General features: G+C 40.2%; 1 protein-coding gene across 1 annotated transcript in view; it reads right to left on the bottom strand.

The window, feature by feature from the left end:
• SIK2 (salt inducible kinase 2) overlaps positions 1-20,596 on the bottom strand; it is a 210,806-nt gene that overhangs the window by 40,647 nt on the left and 149,563 nt on the right. The window contains exons 5-6 of the mRNA XM_073602422.1: positions 8,174-8,298; positions 5,323-5,446 (exon numbers count right to left, since the gene is read on the bottom strand). Coding sequence (XP_073458523.1) covers positions 5,323-5,446; positions 8,174-8,298 — 249 coding nt within the window. The remainder of the gene's footprint in view (positions 1-5,322; positions 5,447-8,173; positions 8,299-20,596) is intronic.

The raw sequence follows: 20,596 nt of genomic DNA, 5'->3' as shown, positions 1-20,596 counted from the left end.
CCCATACACAATATCAGTTTTTCTGCTGATTTTTGTCTTCAGATTTACCAAAACCATGTAGTGCAAGGGCCTGCCTGATTGCATACAAATTGAAACTCCTAAGGTTTGACCTCATATTATATGGTTTTGGTAAATCTGAAGGAAAAAATCAGCAGAAAATCTGATAGTGTGTATGGGGCTTTAATCTCCAAATACGGAAAGGCTTCTTCACAGTAAGAGCTGTGAAAATGTGTAAGGCTTTCCTCCAGAGGTGGTTCTGGCCAGCTCAGTAGATTGCTTTAAAAAAGGCCTGGATTCTTTCCTAAATGTACATAAAAAAAAATATAACTGGGTACTAACATTTATAGGTAAAGTTTATCCAGGGAAAATCTGATTGCCTCTTGGGGGATCAGTAAAGAATTTTTTCCCCTGCTGTAGCAAATTTTTTCCCCTGCTGTAGCACACCGTGGCCTGCATTTTGTTGTATGTAGGTTTGAATTTTATGGAGTAACTTTGTGGAGAGTGATAATCACTTTCAGGTTAAAATTTTGCAAATTTTCCACTATGATCTTGTAGGACCTTTTTTTTTTTTTTTTTTAAAGGGCTACAACCGAGGGACAGTTGTAGCCCTTTAAAAAAAGGTCCTACAAGCTCATGGTGGAAAATTTGCAAATCACTGTAATTTATTTATTTTTCATTGCAAAACAGAATGCAGGTCAGAGCTGGCAAATCCACAGAGGAGCTTGTCTCTAGCAAAAGCCAATGTCATTGTTTTTCTTTCTCTTTGTCACGAGCAAAAACAACTGGGGGCAATCTGGCTGGTTTGTGTAGAAAGACTGCACAAGTCCTGACCTACAGCAGCAAACAGTCAGGGAATGGCAGATTATTCCATTATCCAAGCACATTTCATTCATACTCTATGGACGTAAGCAGTCATAACACAAAACACATCATCTTTTCATTTGCATTCATGCGTTTGTTCATGTGCTGCAACAAAAATTTAGGAGAAAAAAAAAAAAGGCACCAAAAAAATGAAAAAAAAAAAAATGACACTGGACTAATACAATAGAAGCATTATCCCGAGGACCATATCACACATTGAACAGAGTGAGGAGAGTTAGAACTTCTGTCATGTTATAATTGCCCCCTAGGGCCACACTGGGACATAGACATACATTGCGCTACACTGAGCTGTAATAAAAACTCTTCATAAAGAAATGACAAGCAAAGTACCTCAAAAATGCCTTAACTGAATCATGGCATCATATTACAAGTTCTAATTTTGTTTTAAAATTATGACTAATAGAAAAAAGGAAGGAAAGACATATTTTAAAATGGTCCATAATGAGTGATTTTATTACAGCGATCCAAATCATAAATATTACAAAAATATATAAAATACTACATTAACCACTTGAAGACTAAGCCTTTTTGTGACACTTATTGCTTGCAGGTTAAATACAATATTTTTTTTGTTAGAAAATTCTTTAGAACCCCCAAACATGTGTATATATGTATATATATACATACACACATACACACACACACACAGTATCTCACAAAAGTGAGTACACCCCTCATATTTCTGTAAATATTTTTTCATGTGACAACACTGAAGAAATGACACTTTGCTACAATGTAAAGTAGTGTGTGTACAGCTTGTATAACAGTGTAAATTTGCTGTCCCTTCAAAGTAACTCAACACACAGCCATTAATGTCTAAACCGCTGGAAACAAAAGTGAGTACACCCCTAAGTGAAAATGTCCAAATTGGGCCAAATTAGCCATTTTCCCTCCCCTGTGTCATGTGACTCTTTAGTGTTACAAGGTCTAAAAGAGTCTTAGCAAAGACCCTAGAGAATAAAATGGCCGGTCATTGCAATATTTGATGTCACACCGTATTTGCGCAGTGGTCTTTCGAACGCAATACACATTCATAAATTTAAAAAAAAAAAAACTGTAAAATTAGTCCATTTTGTTTGTATAATGTGAAAGATGAGGTTACGCCAAGTAAATAGATACCCAACGTGTTATGCTTTATAATTGCACATACTTGGAATGGCGACAATAACTTAAAAATCTCCATAGAAGACTTCCATTTTTTAATTTTTTTTTTAACGGTTACCAGGTTAGAATTTCAGAGGGGGTCTAGTGCTAGTATTCTTGCTCTCTCTCCAACGATCGTGGCGATACCTCACATGTGTGGTTTGAACACTGTTTACATTTGCGGGTGTGATTTACCTATGCGTTCACTTCTGCGCGCGAGCACGGAGAGATGGGGCGCCTTGAAAAAAAAAATGTTTTCTTTATTTTACCTTTACATTATTGCTGTCACAAAACAAGGAATGTAAACATCTTTTGTTACAGCAATAGTCACGTGTCAGGGTATTAGCACCTAAAAGAATTCAAACCGCCAAGTGTGGCTGTTTTAAATATTGACATTTTTTTTTATCTGGCATCTTTAAGGCTCCAGTAAACCGGAAGTGATGTCATGCTGTTGCTGGATGATGCTTGCAGCTGCAGGCTTCACCCCGGTACAACCACTTAAAGCAGAATGGCGTACAGGTACGTGATTTTGCGGCAAGTAGTTAAAGTGATACTAAACAATAGGCATATTCTCCAAAAATAATTCACCACATTCTATTTTTTATTTTTGAGTTGAAGTTTGTGAAGATCCCCAGATGCTTACTTCCTCTAAGGCTCCTTTCAAACAGGGTGGATTCCATTAAGATCAACAAGGGATATGTCCGCTGATTCCCTGCTGATCAGAGCATAGCAGGCGGGTGACAAGTCTATGTTTACTCAACTTATGCAGAGAGGGCAAGAACAGAGCCCACTCTGCTTTATGGGCGGCCAGGAGTAAATGGACTCCTCTGTTCATTTACACCTGACTGCTTTCCTATCCGATCCTCCTAGATGAAGGATGACCAATCCCTTTCCATCTTTTTTTTAGTTGATCAGATAGGACCGGAGGTAGGCCATTTACACCTGCTAGTTTATAGTGGTGAATGGACAGCCCAATTAGGCTTTCCTGAAAAACTGGCAGGTGGACTGCCTTCTGAACTACAGAGGTCCTCAGAGGTGTTTCAGGATGTGAAGTCAGTACAGGAATCACTACTCGCATGCAGCAAGGTACCATGGGATGTGTAGCTCTTGGAAATTAAATGTAAAGAGCAGAGAAGAAGCTGCAAAGCATGTAAGGAAATCTAGGAAGTTGTGGAAAGAGATGGCCAGCAGACAGAGAACTCAACATAAAACTAGATTTTTCAACTAAGCTTATATTGGATTGTCAAAAATACCTATTGTTTGTATTGTTATTACAATGCTGATGTTATAGTATGAACGTGTGTGCTGTTACTATAGATCTTCTTTTCCAGTAATTACCACATTGGTTCAATAAATCCCTTTCAGCCCTGACATCCTTCCTTCCATCCTAAATGAAATAGATTACAATACAATCCCACATTAGATAATCTGCCCAGAAGGGCCTTCACAGAAGCTGTAGGAGATGTCTGACATAACTGGCATCTGCTTTAAATACTATATAAAGAAATATTCTGTACACATGCTGTACAGTGTGAAATCCTGCTACCTCTAAGGCACCTAGTGAAGACAGTGTCACATTAATTTGCAGTAATTAAAAACAACAAACACGTGTTCACCTGACAACACTTCCACCCTTAATATTGCTCAACTCATGCCTTTGCTCATCCCATGTCTTAGCTATTGGCACCCACCTTATTTTCATGGAGCATGTGAAAATCTTGTATGCCTTCTAATTAAAATGGGCTAGACATACATTGCTGATGCACTGCTAGATATCGAGACACGTGTATGCAACCTCACATTTCAGGTGACTCAGGCAATGTAGGCTATACCGAGGCATATCCACATCAGAGAATGCTCTCAGTTCTTAGAGAACCATCTCCTAGTAGTACCAATGTGTATATGAACAAAAAAAGAAAAACTCGTATTGCTAAGCCTCTTTATAGATCATGGCAAAGTTGAAGAGAAGCATTTGTGCTTGCCATTTTTTTTTTCCCAACAAACCCATATACTACAAAAATTTCACATTCTTTGCAGTGACAGGCATATTGCCTGTAAAAAATATATACTGTATCGCAGCGAAGCTCTATAAACAGCTACCAACCCTTAAAATATCTAAAATTATTTCTTATTAAATTTGATTACCTAAACTCCCAAAATGCATATACGCATTCATACAAATTCATATACAGAAAAGTGCCAGCGCTCTATATTAAACAGGTTCGGGCATATTGTACGGGGGCACAGAGTATTATACTATGCTATATATATTAGAGAGAGAGATAGATATATATATAGATATATCTATATATATAGATATATCTATATATATAGATATATATATGTGTATATATATCTATATATATATAGATATATATATATATATCTATATATATATATCTATATATATATAGATATATATATCTATATATATAGATATATATATCTATATATATATAGATATATATATATATATCTATATATATATATATAGATATATCTATAGATATATATATAGATATATATATATACACACACGTGTGATGAACACAATCCAGTGAATTACAATCCAAGCGATCCTGCGATGAACCATTTTGCACCACAACCTTTCACAATATTTCAGGTCCACAAACATTTTTTGGAGATCTGACACTTATTTAGATTAATTCTGATATCCTGGACATCTTTAGATCCTTTCAAGACATGGATTAGCAGAATGTGACAGAGGTGACAATCATTTCCATACAATACTTAAATTGCCCTGCTTTACTACTCCATGCATTTGTTTTTTCTTTAAAAAAAACTGTAAAGCATTGCACCCAAGATTAGCAGAATGCGGGTGCAATCTCAGGCTTCTGCATCTGTCTGCCCGTACCACGTACAGGCAGGCAGTAACTAAATGACAGGAAGCCTCAATCAACTACCTAGAGCACTCATCAGTGTCCTGGTAGATCATAGAGAACTACAAGCCGTCTACTGCAAAGGCTGTTGGTACCTGTAGTTAATTCCTTCATAGAACTCTGTAAATGAATGACACGTGACATATGGGCAGAGCCCCTCACCACCATGTTCTTTTCAAATTGTGACAGTGGGTGCGAGGAGAAGATCCCTGGCCCGCTGTCACAATTAAAACAGGGATTTCGGAGAACTGGTTACATGTTCCACCACAAAAACAGGTTAAATGTGTTCCCAATGGTGAACTCATTCTTTAAGAATTGAAGTCCAATTCATTCAATAAATATCATATTTTTATGATCAGTAATTACATCTTGTAATATCGTGAAAAGCAAACTCTACCTTCAGACATGAAATATGGTATTCGAAATCTCCCTTCCAGAACCCTTTGTCTCAGGATGGGGAGTGTAGGACCGTCAAATGGTAATGCACCACATACCAGGACATAGAGTACAACACCCATACTCTGCAAAAAAAAGAAAGAAAGAAAATTGAAGACATAAGTTATTTATCATTCCGCAAGTACGAAGTAAAATGATCCTGTATGCCAATACAACTATTGTATAAAGGTCAAGTCCTAGACTAGAAAAAAGTCTGCAGTTATCTTTGTTAGCTAGAAACAAAAAAGCAGCTTCTGCACCACTGTGATTTCATTTAAAGTGATTGTACTAGCGGTATGAACACAGTATGTGCCCAGAGTTGAATGCCCAGAACAAAAGAAGTCTGCATTCCTGGCATTCGGCCCTGGGCGCATACTGCCCTAAATGTGGGTACAGCTAGGCGCACCATCCAGATGCAGTAGCTGTCAGTCTCTCAACGTTTAACAGATTGCCTACAGTGGGGCTGGATGGCACACCTAGCACCATGAATGTTGTGTTAATGGGCTTATTTATAAAGATAGGGCATTGGCCCAAGGCCCATCGGGTTATGGGGGGCCCACACCAGTCTCCCCAAAAACCCTGGAGTCCTGCTGCCTGTCACCCTAATTTACTTACCACTTCAGTATGTAATTTCATGGAAAGTTTTACTGTTTTGCTGAAATTAAATTGAGGTTATTTGGTTAGTTTGGACGCAGCCAGCACTTAGTGGAGCTCTCCTTTTAAACCACCTCCCTTTGTATTTTTTCAAAATTAATACAAACTCACGTAATTTGCTATGAAACATGAATAAATAAGTGAGAAAGGGATTAAAGTAAATCAGACTATCAAAGAGACATTTCTGAAACAAAAGGAGCAGAAATTGTGCCGGGGGGGGGGAAAATACTTCTATTGAATCTCGAGGAGACACTGTATCTTGGCAATGAGATATGCACATGCCCATGTTGACTTGGATGTCACACACTTTTTTTTTTTTAAGTCACATATAAAAGTTAAAATCTGTTTAAATGTACTTAACATATGCAATACAAATATTATATGAAGTGTATTTTACATTTAACATGGGAACTGCTGCCTAATAGAGCTGGAGTCATTAAATTGCAAAACAGAAAAGTAGAACTATGATTATTTTCTGGCATGGGATTGCTTTATGATTGCCGTCTGATTTATTATTTCTGTGTCAGGCAGATTTATCTCTGTCAGGCTTATATATATTGCAGCCTTTTACCATAAAAAGAAGCGTAGGGGCTGATTAAGAGTAGAGGCGATTAAAGCGTAATTCAAGTCAAATTAAAAATACACATACATATACATACATACATACACACACACACACACACACACACACACACACACACATATATACATTATATATATATATTTTTTTATGCATCTTTGCAATACATGCAGATCTCCCCAAGTTTTATCCCTTTATACATGCTGCAAGTATAGAAAAACAACTATGTATGTGCCAAAAACACAATGAGCTCATACTTTTCTCTTTGACGTGACAATGCAGTATTTTTGGCATTCCAAAGCTTGTGGTGTCAGCCCTGCTTACTTCATTTCTTTTTTAAAAAAAATCAAAATAAAGTGCATTAAAGTGCTTTTACCGCCTACTGTATTTCCATTCTGACGCATTAAAAACATAGACCTACCCTCACCTGAACAAAGTCTACTTGTGCACAAACGGATGGCACAGCAACGTTTCTGCTCACATGATTTCTAGCAAAATAAACCAAAAACAAGCAAATAAAAGACATTCATTGTTATGGTGGCCATACGCGCTTCGACAAATGATTGAATTTGTTTTCTGATAGGAATAAATCGATCTATAATAGACCACACATAAATATGCCACACACGTAGGAGTGGGTTCCAATCAATAATTGGAAGATACAGTATGATCATAAGTTATTGATCACATCTCTGTTTCCACCATAAACTCATGATCTGATCAATTGAAAAACACAATCAAATTCATGACCAGTGTTGCTGATTGATGCCAAATGATCAAGAATTCTGAACGATCGACTCAGTTTTACCAAAATCTGATCCAAAACAAGTCTGAATCAGTTGCAAGGGAAGTTATGGCTTTACAACTAAATACTGATTGAATCACACATTAACTGGATAATAAAATCAAAGCATGTGCATGTATGTGAAATAAAACCTTTTGTTTCCACTTGACCCTCCCTTCTAGAGATTGTAAGCTCTAACGAGCAGGGCCCTCTGATCCCTCCTGTATTGATTTGTATTGTAATTGTACTGTCTGCCCTCATGTTGTAAAGCGCTGCGCAAACTGTTGGCTCTATATAAAGCCTGTAAAATAATAATAATAATAATAATAATTAAAAAAAAAGGATTTTCCCTTGTACATGATTGGATGAGTGTATTGTACAGCTTCACTTGATTTGCAATGTGTAGCACAGTAAAGTCTTCTATTAGCAATGTGAAAATACACTTTGTCAAGTGAGCAGTCTTTAGTAAATCAAGCTCCTTTTATTTACTGTCTCCCTCCATTAATTACTTATTCAGCTTACTGGGAAGGGGGGTGATAAATAAGTCCTGCCTCGGGTGATACAAGACCTGGATCACAAACGGCTGCACATGACACATCCCAGCTGTAAGTGACTTTCAATCGCATACATAATTAGCTTGGTCTATTTTAACTTGAAGAATATTATAGCGCTATCAAAATAAAAAATGAGTAGCACCAGCATGTGCAGGTGTTTTCTTTCAATCAAAGATTTTTGGAAGATAGATAAAGGCACATTTTCATAATTTAACACCCCAAAATCTACCAAATTCCTTACCCATATATCCAGCTGTGGCCCCTCGTACTGCTGCCCCTCAAACACTTCTGGAGCTGCATATGGTGGACTTCCACACCACGTGGCTAGAGGCTCTCCAGTCTTGTAAAAGTTGCCAAATCCAAAGTCTGCGGATAAAGAAATATTAATACTTAATGTAAGGCAGAGCAATGATGTTACCATAATGCAAATATTCAACTCTTACAGGATTTCTAAGGGTATTTGCTATACATTGTGTGCAGTAGAGAGTACATATGTAGAAGGACACGTTGGCCTGCATTTTTTACATGTCATGTACCATGTTGCATGGCATTTTTTATTCTATTGTGTGAGAACATGGGAAGCATATTGAGTGATGAAAACCTTTAATAACTTCTTGAAACAGAAGAAGTTCAACTTATTCCTCATGGTTTTTCAAAAAAGGAGAAGTACTTACACTACCACAGTGCCCTTCTTTCAGCAGGATGTGACACTTGTCTTTTACAAAGGCAGACTACACATACCTGACAGTAAAGTAGAACGTCCCTCTAAACAGCCATGATAGTCTCCTCGTCAGAAGACTTGTACGTTTTAGTTTTAAAATAAAGTTCCTGTATTTTCACCAGGTGAAAATAAAGTAAAGAAAGCCTTAAAAAAAAGAAAAACTAATATGGGTAGCACAGTGGCTAAGTGGTTAGCACTTCTGCCTAGCAGCACTGGGGTCATCAGTTTGAATCCCAATCACGACACTACCTGCCTGGAGTTTGCGTTTTCTCCCTATGCCGGTTTCCTCTGGGTCCTCCGGTTTCCTCCCACACTCCAAAGACATGCTGGCAGGTTAACTGGTTTCTGTCTACATTAGCTCTAGTATGTATTTGCATGAATGCGAGTTAGGGACCTTAGATTGTAAGCTATCAGACGGCAGGAACTGATGTGAATGTAAAAGTGCTGCGTAAATTGACGGCACTGTGGAAGTACCTGTAATAAATGAATACAGCCATCACATCTAAGAATTGGTAAGCTGCAATATAATAAAAGTTTGCATCTGTTTTTTTTACTGCCTTAAAACTGAACTCAGGGCAAACATACCTAATGATTTGGATTTCTGTTCATTCAATCCTGAGATTTAAGCAGCCCTGGCACATAGCAAAGACCGGGGGATGACACCACTTTCCCTGTTACAGTGATGCCATGCTCCATCCCCCCCCCAGTCTACTGACTGGGCAGGAAAGGAGCAGCAGTGGACTAAACAGATCATCTCTCCAGTCACTCTACTCCCCTTCTATATTTGCACGCAGCTCAGCTCTCCAGTGCTGCCCCTCCCTCACCCAATCTTGACACATTATGAACTATTGAAATATGAAATTTTAACTATTTGTATAACAATAAATGTAATATTTTATAAATATAGCTGCATTAATTTGTATCCCTTACATCTGCCTGGAGTTCAACTTCAATTACATGTTAAGCGATGTATTTACTTCCACTACGACGCATGTAATGTCTGGACCGCTGCCCTAAGGGCAAGACCTACATTGTTGCTCACTACAAACATCAAGTCTAGAGCAAGATAGGAATGCAGACTTCTGAGGCCCTCGCCGTCGCAACAGGAAAATTCCCTATCCCGACTGATGTGGCCTTCAAAGATGCGTTCTACCATTACAGCATCCTAATGCAAACCTTCTGTTGTGTGCATAGATGTTAAACTATCTTTCAGTGTGATAATTAGGGAGAGCTTCTGCCTCCATTTATACCATATTATTCCTTCCCATTTATGGCTTTAACACATTTCTATGCTTTTCCCAAGGGCACTGATGCTGTCTGCTGTTGGCAAGGTTGTCTGGGCTGCTTTCTAATGAATAATCCCCCTTTCTCATGCACTACACAATGAGCTCTCCTTATTATACACATCGTTGGCTGGATAACATTATCTGTCACACACATGAGATGTCCCAATAAAGTCCATAACTACATGAAATGGAAGAGAAGCAAGAAACGAGTCAGAGTACAGCTGATAATTTGCAAGGACTGCGTCTTCACAACAAATGAAACCCGCAGCAGTAGTGATAACAGTCAACATTTGTGTTCAATAGTACGAAGCCATCAAGAGCAAGATGTTTCATTTGTCACTGAGACTTTCCAGCTAAATCTTAGGGGTCTTAATCATTCACACAGGGGCCACAAATGATTACCATATGGTTTTTAATATGATTGCCTCCTATGATCGTCAGCTCCATCTCTTGGCCATAATGTAGCATTTTTTTGATTGAGGTATTTCAGAAAAATACTGCATTATGACCACTAGATGGAGCTGATGATCAAAGGAGATAATCATATTACAAACAATACAGTGATTATTAGGTGCCTGTATGAATGCCTAATACACACTACTAGTTTTTTTTTTTGTTAAAAAAAAACGTGACAGCTCAGGAGAAGCTGCTGTACTAGCAAACCAATATTAGTACAGCGATCTCCCCTGCTGTGCTATGGTGTTATGACAGGGGGGGATTGACCCCTCTGCCAGAACACTCCGGTCAGCGCTACAGTACACACAGACCAAATGTTGGCCGGTTTCTATTGAACCACCCAATGCCACTCGACATTCAGTCCATGTGTACTAGGCTTTAGACATCCACATGGCATATTTTTTATTCATAGACTCCCTAGTGTAATCAATTTAGTGCTTTACCATTTTTTCCTTGCACATATATCTTCCACTAATGTATTTTCTGATTATAAACTTCATGTCAAAGGTGTTTTAAAATTTACAATATGCCCAATGGATGCTCACAGGTTGATGGAGTGTACCTATAAGCAAAACATTTTCTTTTTACAGTTTTCATAGAGTAGGGGAAAAAAAGAAATTGATAAAAGAACTAGCTCCACAGATATTAGTGGCTGAATGAGGAATTTTAATAAGATTGATGCCACCCAATACTGGTGAATCACCAGTTGATATGGCAAGGGAAAAAAAAGCAAGCAGCGCAAATCTAAAAAATCCCACAATCTAGTTGAGATGAACTCCCTGCTATTAACTAGTTTCACTCTGTTGAGGACGTCTAATGACGAAACTAGTAGGGCGGGGCTAGGATGCTGACACCATCGTGCTTGTGGTTTTCGTTGTTGCAGCCAGAGCCATAAGACATATACAAACAACCACGCGTTTGTTCCCTAGTGTTGGCATGACACTTAAATAATGTGAGTGTTTTTACCATGTTTTTAATAAATGAGCATTTATAAACGTGATCACGCTATGGAGATTTTTCTTCCTTCCCCCTGCAGTACTGTCTAACTCGGGAACGGAACTGACAAGAGGGCACGTCAGGAACAGCAGAGTGGAGAGTGGATCTGCCTGATATAGAACACAGAGCGCTTCTGCTGGTATATAATTTGACCAGCTATAGTTTCTGGTGAGTTACTTTTGGACAAATGGTGAAGGAGCACACCGGGTGTTTGACAATATGATTAAGACGTTTTGGATCACTTTTTTTGATATTTCCTGGGATTGAAATATGGACTTTAATTATTACAAACACATATGAATTTTGGATGTATGTACTTTACTAATGAACGATATTTTCTTGCACTAAGTATTTTTGCTCACTGTGTTGAGACAGTTTTTTTCTTTTTGCACTTTTTTATATAGCTATTGCACTTTAATTGCTTGAATATAAAACTTATAATTAGTTATAAGAGTTATTAAATGCAATGACATTTTTTATACGGTTGAATTGGCTTTATTTTCACATGTGTATAGTAAAGAATTAGGTTTAATAGCAGGGAGTTCATCACCACTAGATTGTGGGATTTTTTTAGATTTGGCTGCTTGCTTCTTTTTTCTTGCCATAGAGTAGGAAACAAGTTTTATATTTTATATAAATATTATAGGGTTTCAAATCCCCTCCTATCCTATAGACCAGTGGTCTCCAAACTGTGGCCCAGGGGCTGGATGTGACCCTTTGCTTGCCTTTATCTGGCCCTTGGGGCACTATTCTCTCCACTGATATGAGACATTATTCTGCCAACTGACACCAACAATGAAGCACCGGTTCTCCCACTGACACCAACAATGGGGCTCCATTTCTGCTCCCAATACCAAATGTGCTGATGTTTACTAGCTTATGCCAGGAAAATTTCCACTCCCACTGGCCTCATTCTGGCCCCCCTAAAGTCTTCGGACAGTAATCTGGCCCTTTGTTTAGAAAATTTGGAGACCCCTGCTATAGACAAAACAAAATCCCAAAATGTCTCAAAATAAGGGGAAACACCCCCTTAGCTGACCATAGAAAAGGTGTCGCCACTGGAGGACTTCCTCTCAAACCTTTTTCTGGTGACAACTGTAAAAGTTCTGATTGCCTGTCACTTTCTGTCCCAGTGCCATTGGTCACCAAGGCACAGAGTGGGTGAAATTTGCTTGCAGGACACAGTAATTTAAACCTGCCAGGCTCTAACCCTTCCATATTCTATCCCATACCATAACTGATCACATGCAGCACAATGGCAGTTGCTGATCAGAGGACAAGACGGACAGCCTCCTTGGCTGTAAAGAATAGGAGGGTTTAGTTCCACTTTAAGAGAATGGGAAAGTATTGATCTGTTATCCTGGCTTAGAGTAAGTTGGCTACATTACCAAGGACTGTTCTGGGCTTCTGGCTGAATCATAACAGCATTGCTGGATGCCTCATAGACATGTGAAAGGGATGGGGCCTGCTAAATAACAGCAGAGATGCTCTTGTGAAACATGTGCTGAGGATCCTTCCAGTGCAGAAGAGCTAGCAAACGCAAACCTGAAACGAATAAACAGCCGAGGTCTCTAAGGGGCGGAATGACAACAATGTGACAGGACACACCTAATGGAGTGAACATGACAGTATCATGTCCAGCCTCACATATACTTACCACAACTCTCTGAATACCAAGCCTGTCAATCTTTCTCTATTACTTGGGTTACATAACTAGGATCTGTAATTGCTGGCATTGGGAATACAAGACACAGAGAACAGAGTGTTCCTGAGCTACTGCCGGGACGTCATCACTGAGACAGATCAGTGACTTGCACTAAAAACCGTACTGTCATCATGTGTGCCAGATTCCATTCAGGGAGTACAGAACGAGGAAGACCTCAGAGAATCACTCGACCACTACACATAGAAGACCTGCCAAGAGTACAGTGTACTGCACAAATGATGTGTTTTATCTACTAAAGTATAGCTAAAAAGTGTATACAGACATGAATGAGTCTGCTTCAGTAAAGAAGTGGAAGGATTCCATGCAAGCAATTAAAAATCATCTTTTATAGGACCGGACTGTAAACTGAAATCTGACTTCTTATGGAATGTGTTGGCCTTACATAGTTAGATGTCTCCCCAAGAATAACACATGGGATGACTTCAGCCATTCTCAAACATACTGGTATGCGCTGCTGTACATCTTTCAGGTAGGTAGATGGACACATGTACTCAATGACTCAATCACTACTTTCAGTAAGAAGAGTAACATTGGACTTGTTGCACAGTGACTTGCCAATAAGTTCAATCTCTTGCACTTGAAAGAGCTGGTTATCTTCTCTAAAAGTGACACTAAATAATATTCCTATTACCCCAAAAATATTCCATATAATATATATACACACACTACTTAAAGTGGAACTAAATGTATCTGGTAAAAAAAATCTGGCAGCTCTTTATTGCAGAAGAGATGTACCATGTCTCTTCTGCAAAACCACTCAAATGCAAGCTCGCAGTCTTCTATTGAATGTACACGGAGCTGCGCATGCATGGGATGACATCATTCCACACTGGCCAAGAGACCAAAAACCAGGCACGGGAGATTATCACAGTGGCTGGCAAGCAGTTTCTGGGGGTTTAGTTGTGCTTTAATGGCCCTGTAATCTATTTTTCTTTAAATAATTTCTTACTGTGTTGTTCTGCCTCCTTGTAATGTCCTTTTGAGCCCCAGCCCATAGCGAGCGAGTGCTACATTCCTACATATAGTGGGACCATGGAGGGCTTGATCCAAACTGTCAAACCTGGAAATATTGTAGACTGTTGGCATAGTTCCCAGTTTGACAGTTTGGATCAAGCCCTTACATACAGTATCTCACAAAAGTGAGTACACCCCTCACATTTTTTGCAAATATTTCATTATATCTTTTCATGTGATAACACTGAAGAAATTACACTTTGCTACAATGTAAAGTAGCGAGTGTACAGCTTGTATAACAGTGTAAATTTGCTGTCCCCTCAAAATAACTCACAGTCATTAATGTCTAAACTGCTGGCAACAAAATTGGGTACACCCCTAAGTGAAAATGTCCAAATTGGGCCCAAGGTGTCAATATTTTGTGTGGACACCATTATTTTCCAGCACTGCCTTAACCCTCTTTAGCATGGAGTTTACCAGAGCTTTACAGGTTGCCACTGGAATCCTCTTCCACTCCTCCATGATAACATCACGGGGCTAGTGTATGTTACCTTACGCTCCTCCATCTCCCGTTTGAGGATGCCCCACAGATGTTTAATAGGGTTTAGGCCTGGCCAGTCCATCGCCTTTACCCTCAGCTTCTTGAGCAAGGCAGTGGTTGTCTTGGAGGTATGTTTGGGGTTTGTTATAATGGAATACTACACTGCGGCCCAGTCTCTGAAGGGAGGGGATCATGCTCTGCTTCAGTATGTCACAGTACATGTTGGCATTCATGGTTCCCTCAAAGATCTGTAGCTCCCCAGTGCTGGTAGCACTCATGCAGCTCTAGACCATGACACTCCCACCACCATGCTTGACTGTAGGCAAGACACTTGTCTTTGTACTCCTCACCTGATTGCCGCCACACATGCTTGACACCATCTGAACCAAATAAGTTTATCTTGGTCTCATCAGACCACAGGACATGGTTCCCGTAATCCATGTCCTTAGTCTCTAAGTCTGCTTGTCTTCAGCAAACTGTTTGCAGGCTTTCTTGTGCACCATCTTTAGAAGAGGCTTCTTTATGGGACGACAGCCATGCAGACCAATTTAATGCAGGGTGCAGCGTATGATCTGAGCACCAACAGGCTGACCCCCCACCCCTTCAACTTCTAGCAATGCTGGCAGCACTCATACGTCTATTTCCAAAAGACAACCTCTGGATATGACGTTGAGCATGTGCATTCCACTTCTTTGGTCGATCATGCCGAGGCCTGTTCTGAGTGAAACCTGTCCTGTTAAACCGCCGTATGGTCTTGGCCACCGTGCTGCAGCTCAGTTTCAAGGTCTTGGCAATCTTCTTATATATAGCCTAGGCCATCTTTATATAGAACAATTCTTTATTTCAGATCTTCAGAGAGTTCTTTTCCATGAGGTGCCATGTTGAACTTCCAGTGACCAGTATGAGAGAGTGAGAGCGATATCAAATTTAACACACCTGGTCCCCATTCACACCTGAGACCTTGCAACACTAACGAGTTACATGATACAGGAGAGAGAAAATGGCTAAATGGGCCCAATTTAGACATTTTCACTTAGGGGTGTACTCACTTTTGTTGCCAGCGGTTTAGACATTAATGGCTGTGTGTTGAGTTATTTTGAGGGGACAGCAAATTTACACTGTTATACAAGCTGTACACTCACTACTTTACATTGTAGCAAAGTATCATTTCTTCAGTGTTGACACATAAAAAGATATAATAAAACATTTACAAAAATGTGAGGGGTGTACTCACTTTTGTGAGATGCTGCAAGTCTCTTAATTGCAGCTCAAAAGGGGTCCATTCACACCCACAGTTTCAGAGAAAGTGGGAGACATTTCCCCCGAAAAGTGTACACACGGGCGGACTTTTCGGCATCAAAGGTCCGACAGTCTTTCCGATGGACTTTTGACGAACTTCCGAACGAACGGACTTGCCTATGCACGATCACACCAACGTCCGACCGATTCGTACGTGATGGCGTACGACCGGACTAAAATAAGGAAGTTGATAGCCAGTAGCCAATAGCTGCCCTAGCGTTGGTTTTCGTCTGTCGGACTAGCATACAGATGAGCAGATTTTTCGACCGGACTCGAGTCCGTTGGAAAGATTTGAAACATGTTTCAAATCTAAAGTCCGTCTGAATTTCACCCGAAAAAGTCTGCTGCAGGTCCGATGAAGCCCACACATGGTCAGATTGTCCGACGGATTCGTCCTTCCGGACCAGTCCGGTCCAAAATTCCGCCCGTGTATACACGGCATAAGTTTAATTTGATAACTTTGTTCAATAAACACTTCAATTCAACCTTTTTGTGTCGTGAACATTTGCACCAAGAGAATGTCACCAGCACATAATGGATCTCCAGAGCAGGTCCAAAGCTTTTTTTCAGTGATCACATCATTAAAACAGATGCAATGTTTCGGAACCTTGTAGGACACCTACATCATGCCTGATGGTCCCAAGAGGCTCAGAAATGTTGTTACTGTTTTAAAGATGTGATCACTTAATAAAAGCTTTTGACTTGCTCTGGAGATCCATTATGTGCTGGTGACATTCTCTTGCTCCGATTGCCTTCAGTTCCTGTCAATCATTACTACAGCACCCCTCAACACTTAGGCTCCGTTCACACCTGAACGTACTGGAATAGCTGCAAAATACAGGACGCGTTTGCCTATATTTCTTAATGGCACCCCAAACGTGGTGCAATTTTGCCACGATTGTTGAGACAAAACGCATTAAAATCATAGCAAAAGATGCACCGCCAAATGCTTCTGGTTCTGTGCCAAAATTTGGAACATGAGCCTCTTTGGAACATTTTTAGAGCTGAGGGAGGCCCATTCAAATGAATAGTGCTGCTCCAAAAATGTGCCACAACAAAGCGCAGTGCGGCAGCTGTCCCTGCACCGCGCTTTAGTGTAAATGGAGCCTAACAGCTACTTTGCAGGAACGCGTGCGATGGGAAAAGTGTGTATGAACTTTTGTACTGGACGCTTCTTAGTACTCACCCCAGAGCTAGCCTTTGTCTGATGTCATTTTGCCGTTCTATGCCACTGAATGTGTTTCTATGTCTGTGGCATAAGTGCAAAAAAAAAAACTAGTTGATCGTGGTAAGATCTATTCTATGATCTGATCGCTCATCATGTGTTATCTCAATAAGTCTATAAGTCCTAGTTCTACATAAGTGGAATGTCCGACAGAAAAAGTCTGACGGGAGCTTTTCATCGTATATTCCAATCGTGTGTATGCCTCATCGGACTTTTTACGTCGAAAATTCTGACAGACCTAGAAAGAGAACATGTTCTAAATATTTCAGACGGAACCAATTCCTATTGGGAAAACCGCTCGTCTATATGCTATTCCGATGTACCAAAAACGAGGCATGCTCTGAAGCAAGTACAAAACGGAAGCTATTGGCTACTGGCTATTGAACTTCCTTTTTCTAGTCCCGACGTACGTGTTGTACGTCACTGTGTTCTTGACGGTAGGACTTTGGTGTGATCGTGTTGTATGCAAGACAGTTTCAGCGGAATTCCGTCAGAAAACCCTATCAGATATTATTCCGACGGGAAAACCGGTCGTGTGTACAGGGCATTACAGAAACATGGCCAAACTTACTTGTAGTGCAGAGATGTACTACATGGGCTTTTTTTTTTGCCAAGACAAACATTTTAAATCAAGCTCTAGTTACCGCTTGAAGTTTGTTCCTGCAATATATGTCAAACACTAATGTTAAAATGCACTCATTTCTTCCTGTGCTGTGTATGTGTTTTTAGGAAGAAATGATCTTACTTGGTGTTACAACGTGAAGATTTCAAAGCCCCTGAGCACAATGGCCATGTCTATGTTAGCTTGACTGGCAGAGATTTCACATGAGGTAGGTGAGCTGTTTACATTAGGCTGCTGACCTGCCAGCAGTCACAAGATTAACCATAGGACATGTGGTTAGCAGTCTCACATGAATGCAGCTGTAACTGCTCCAAGTCATTACATCAGATATGGAGGTCAGCCCAGGAACACAGTCAACAAACTACAGAGCGAGCTATATAGTCACGTCTGTGCACCCCCCCCCCCCCCCCTTCCCCATTCTATGCCTGAGTGAGGACTTGCAGAAAAGTCCTAATGAAACACATACAAAGTCTAACAAGCACAAAACTAATAAAGCATGGACATATGCATACATGACCAAAAGTCTGACCGTCGGGCTACACGCTTGGCCCTTTAATATTTGCACGATCCTAAAGGAAGCTTTTTTTCATTTTAAAAAAGTGGACATTTCTGTAACTGCAAATTTCCATCTATATATTGCTGACATGTTACAATATATAACAGCATCATTTTTCCAAAAAGCTGTACCTTTCATTATTAGGCCTCATGCACACTGGACTTATGATAATGCTATAAATACGCCAGCAGCTTTGCAGTGAGTTTTTCAACGATTTTCAATGTTTTTGCAATATCGTATAGCAGTTTTTAGCGTTTCAGCATTTTTTTGCATTAGCGGCTTTTTTTTTTTTTTATGGGATCAAAAACACTGACAAACGCTGGTGAGCCGTGTTTTTGAGCGTTTATCTGCGTTTTTAGGTGTTTGACGTTAGAGCGTTTTTACAGCTGAAAAACTCCTCTCAGAACCCACTAGTTTTGGGGGTTTTTTACAGCTAAAAAGCACCCCAGCCAAAAACTGTTGATAACAGCCTATGTGTGCATGGACACATAGGATAACGTGCTGGAGAGTTTATTGACTAGTAAAAAACGTCTGAAGCCAAAAACAGCAGCTGTAAAAAACATCCAAAAATGTCCAGTGTGCATGAGTCCTAAAAATGCAGTCCCTGAGCTCCAGGTAAGTCATTTTGTCTGGGCTCAGATCAAGGTCTCAGTCTGCTACAGGCAATAGGAAGCCTTTCCTCATTCTCCACCACTAACTAGACTGAAACATTGGAACTTTATTGGCTCATGCAACACTGCATCTCTAAGAAGCAGCTCCTACAGGCTTTTGAGTTTTTTTGAGCTCTTGTTTTTTCTGCCTGAAAACTCCCCTCCAAGTTAGCCAATGTGTCCATGCACACTTTGGCTTTTTCAGGAGTTTACAGGCATATGTTTTTACAGGCAGCAATAAAAACCCCAACAAAAACTCAAGTTTTTGAGAGGAGCTTTTGAGCAAAAAAGACACAAAAGGGCTCATGCACACTGCAGCTTAAAAAATGGCTGTAAAAAAATCTGCTTTTACAAGAATTTGAGCTTTTACTTCTGCTTGAAGAAACTTGCAATTTTTTGGGCTCTTTTGCATGTTATTGAGCTTCTTTGAGCTTTTTTGGAGTATAATATTTTTTTCACAATCCCTCCCCTTAGCTAATTTTTCCTGTTTTTGTGTGTGTTTGAGCTTTCTTTTTTTTTTTTTTTTTTTTTTTTTTTTTGCTTTTTCGCACGTTTTTGTGCACTTAGGCGTCTTTTCTGCTCAAAAGCTCCTGTAAAACATGCAAGTTTGGTGGGGTTTTTCTTTTCTGCCAGTAAGAGCATATGCCTGTAAACGCCTGAAAAAGCCATAGTGTGCATGGACACGCTGGCTAACAGAGGGGTTTGCCAGGGACGAAAACGGAGAGCTCAAAAAAGCTCAAAAGCCTGTAGGAGCAGCTTCTTTGTGCTTCTTTGAGATGCAGTGTGCATGAGCCCAAAAAATATAGGAATAATGGGCTGAGGGGAGGGTTTGTTAAAAAAAAACGCTTATGCTCAAAAAAGCTCAAAGAAGGGCAAAGAAGCTCAGTAAAAATGTGCAAAAGAAGATGTTTTTTATTTATTTATTTTTTTATTGATACTTACCTAGGTGGATGCAGCATCAGATCGATGCTGCAGCTGTCCCCTGGCGTCTCTGCACTGAGAACCGAGCCACCGATGGCTTGGTTCTCTCCCCTCCCAGAGTGGAGCGATGCTGCCTGTCGGTCAGCATCTCTCCTGCTCTGGATCCTCAATGCTCATTGGATCGACGAGCTGTGGAGGGGCGGGGAACGGCCGTTTGAGCGTCTCACTGTGACCATCAGTCAAGGCAGCTGGTGGATCCAGACTTGGGAAGTCGGAATGACACGCTGCCTCGACTGATAGCAGTGAGGTCAGTTGAGAGCGGACTTTAGACCCCTCTCTGCTGAAAATGGGTCACAGGAGTGTAAAATGAATTGCACTCCTGTGACCCAGAGGAGAAGCCCAGCCTAAAAAGCCCGGGCTGGACTTCTCCCTTAATGCTGGACAACGGCTTAACAAAGGCAGCTCTTTGCTTCTTGAAAAAGTAGACAAGAGCATTTTTAGGGGGAAGATCAGACTGCATTCTGAGCTGTGCATTGGACTTGCATGGATGGACACTCTGGGATGCACGTGGAGATCCATGCAGGACCTTGCAGCCAACCTCATATCACTGATCTGAACAGGCTGCCTGCATTGGTCTGCACTGCATACCTGTGCACCTTGGGTGTGTGAAGATGGTCCCTTTACATCAGTTTAAGGATCAGTATTGCCCAT

The sequence above is a fragment of the Aquarana catesbeiana genome, linkage group LG10 (genome assembly GCF_042186555.1).
Source record: "Aquarana catesbeiana isolate 2022-GZ linkage group LG10, ASM4218655v1, whole genome shotgun sequence".
NCBI lineage: Eukaryota > Metazoa > Chordata > Amphibia > Anura > Ranidae > Aquarana > Aquarana catesbeiana.
This window is presented reverse-complemented; position numbering and strand designations above follow the sequence as displayed.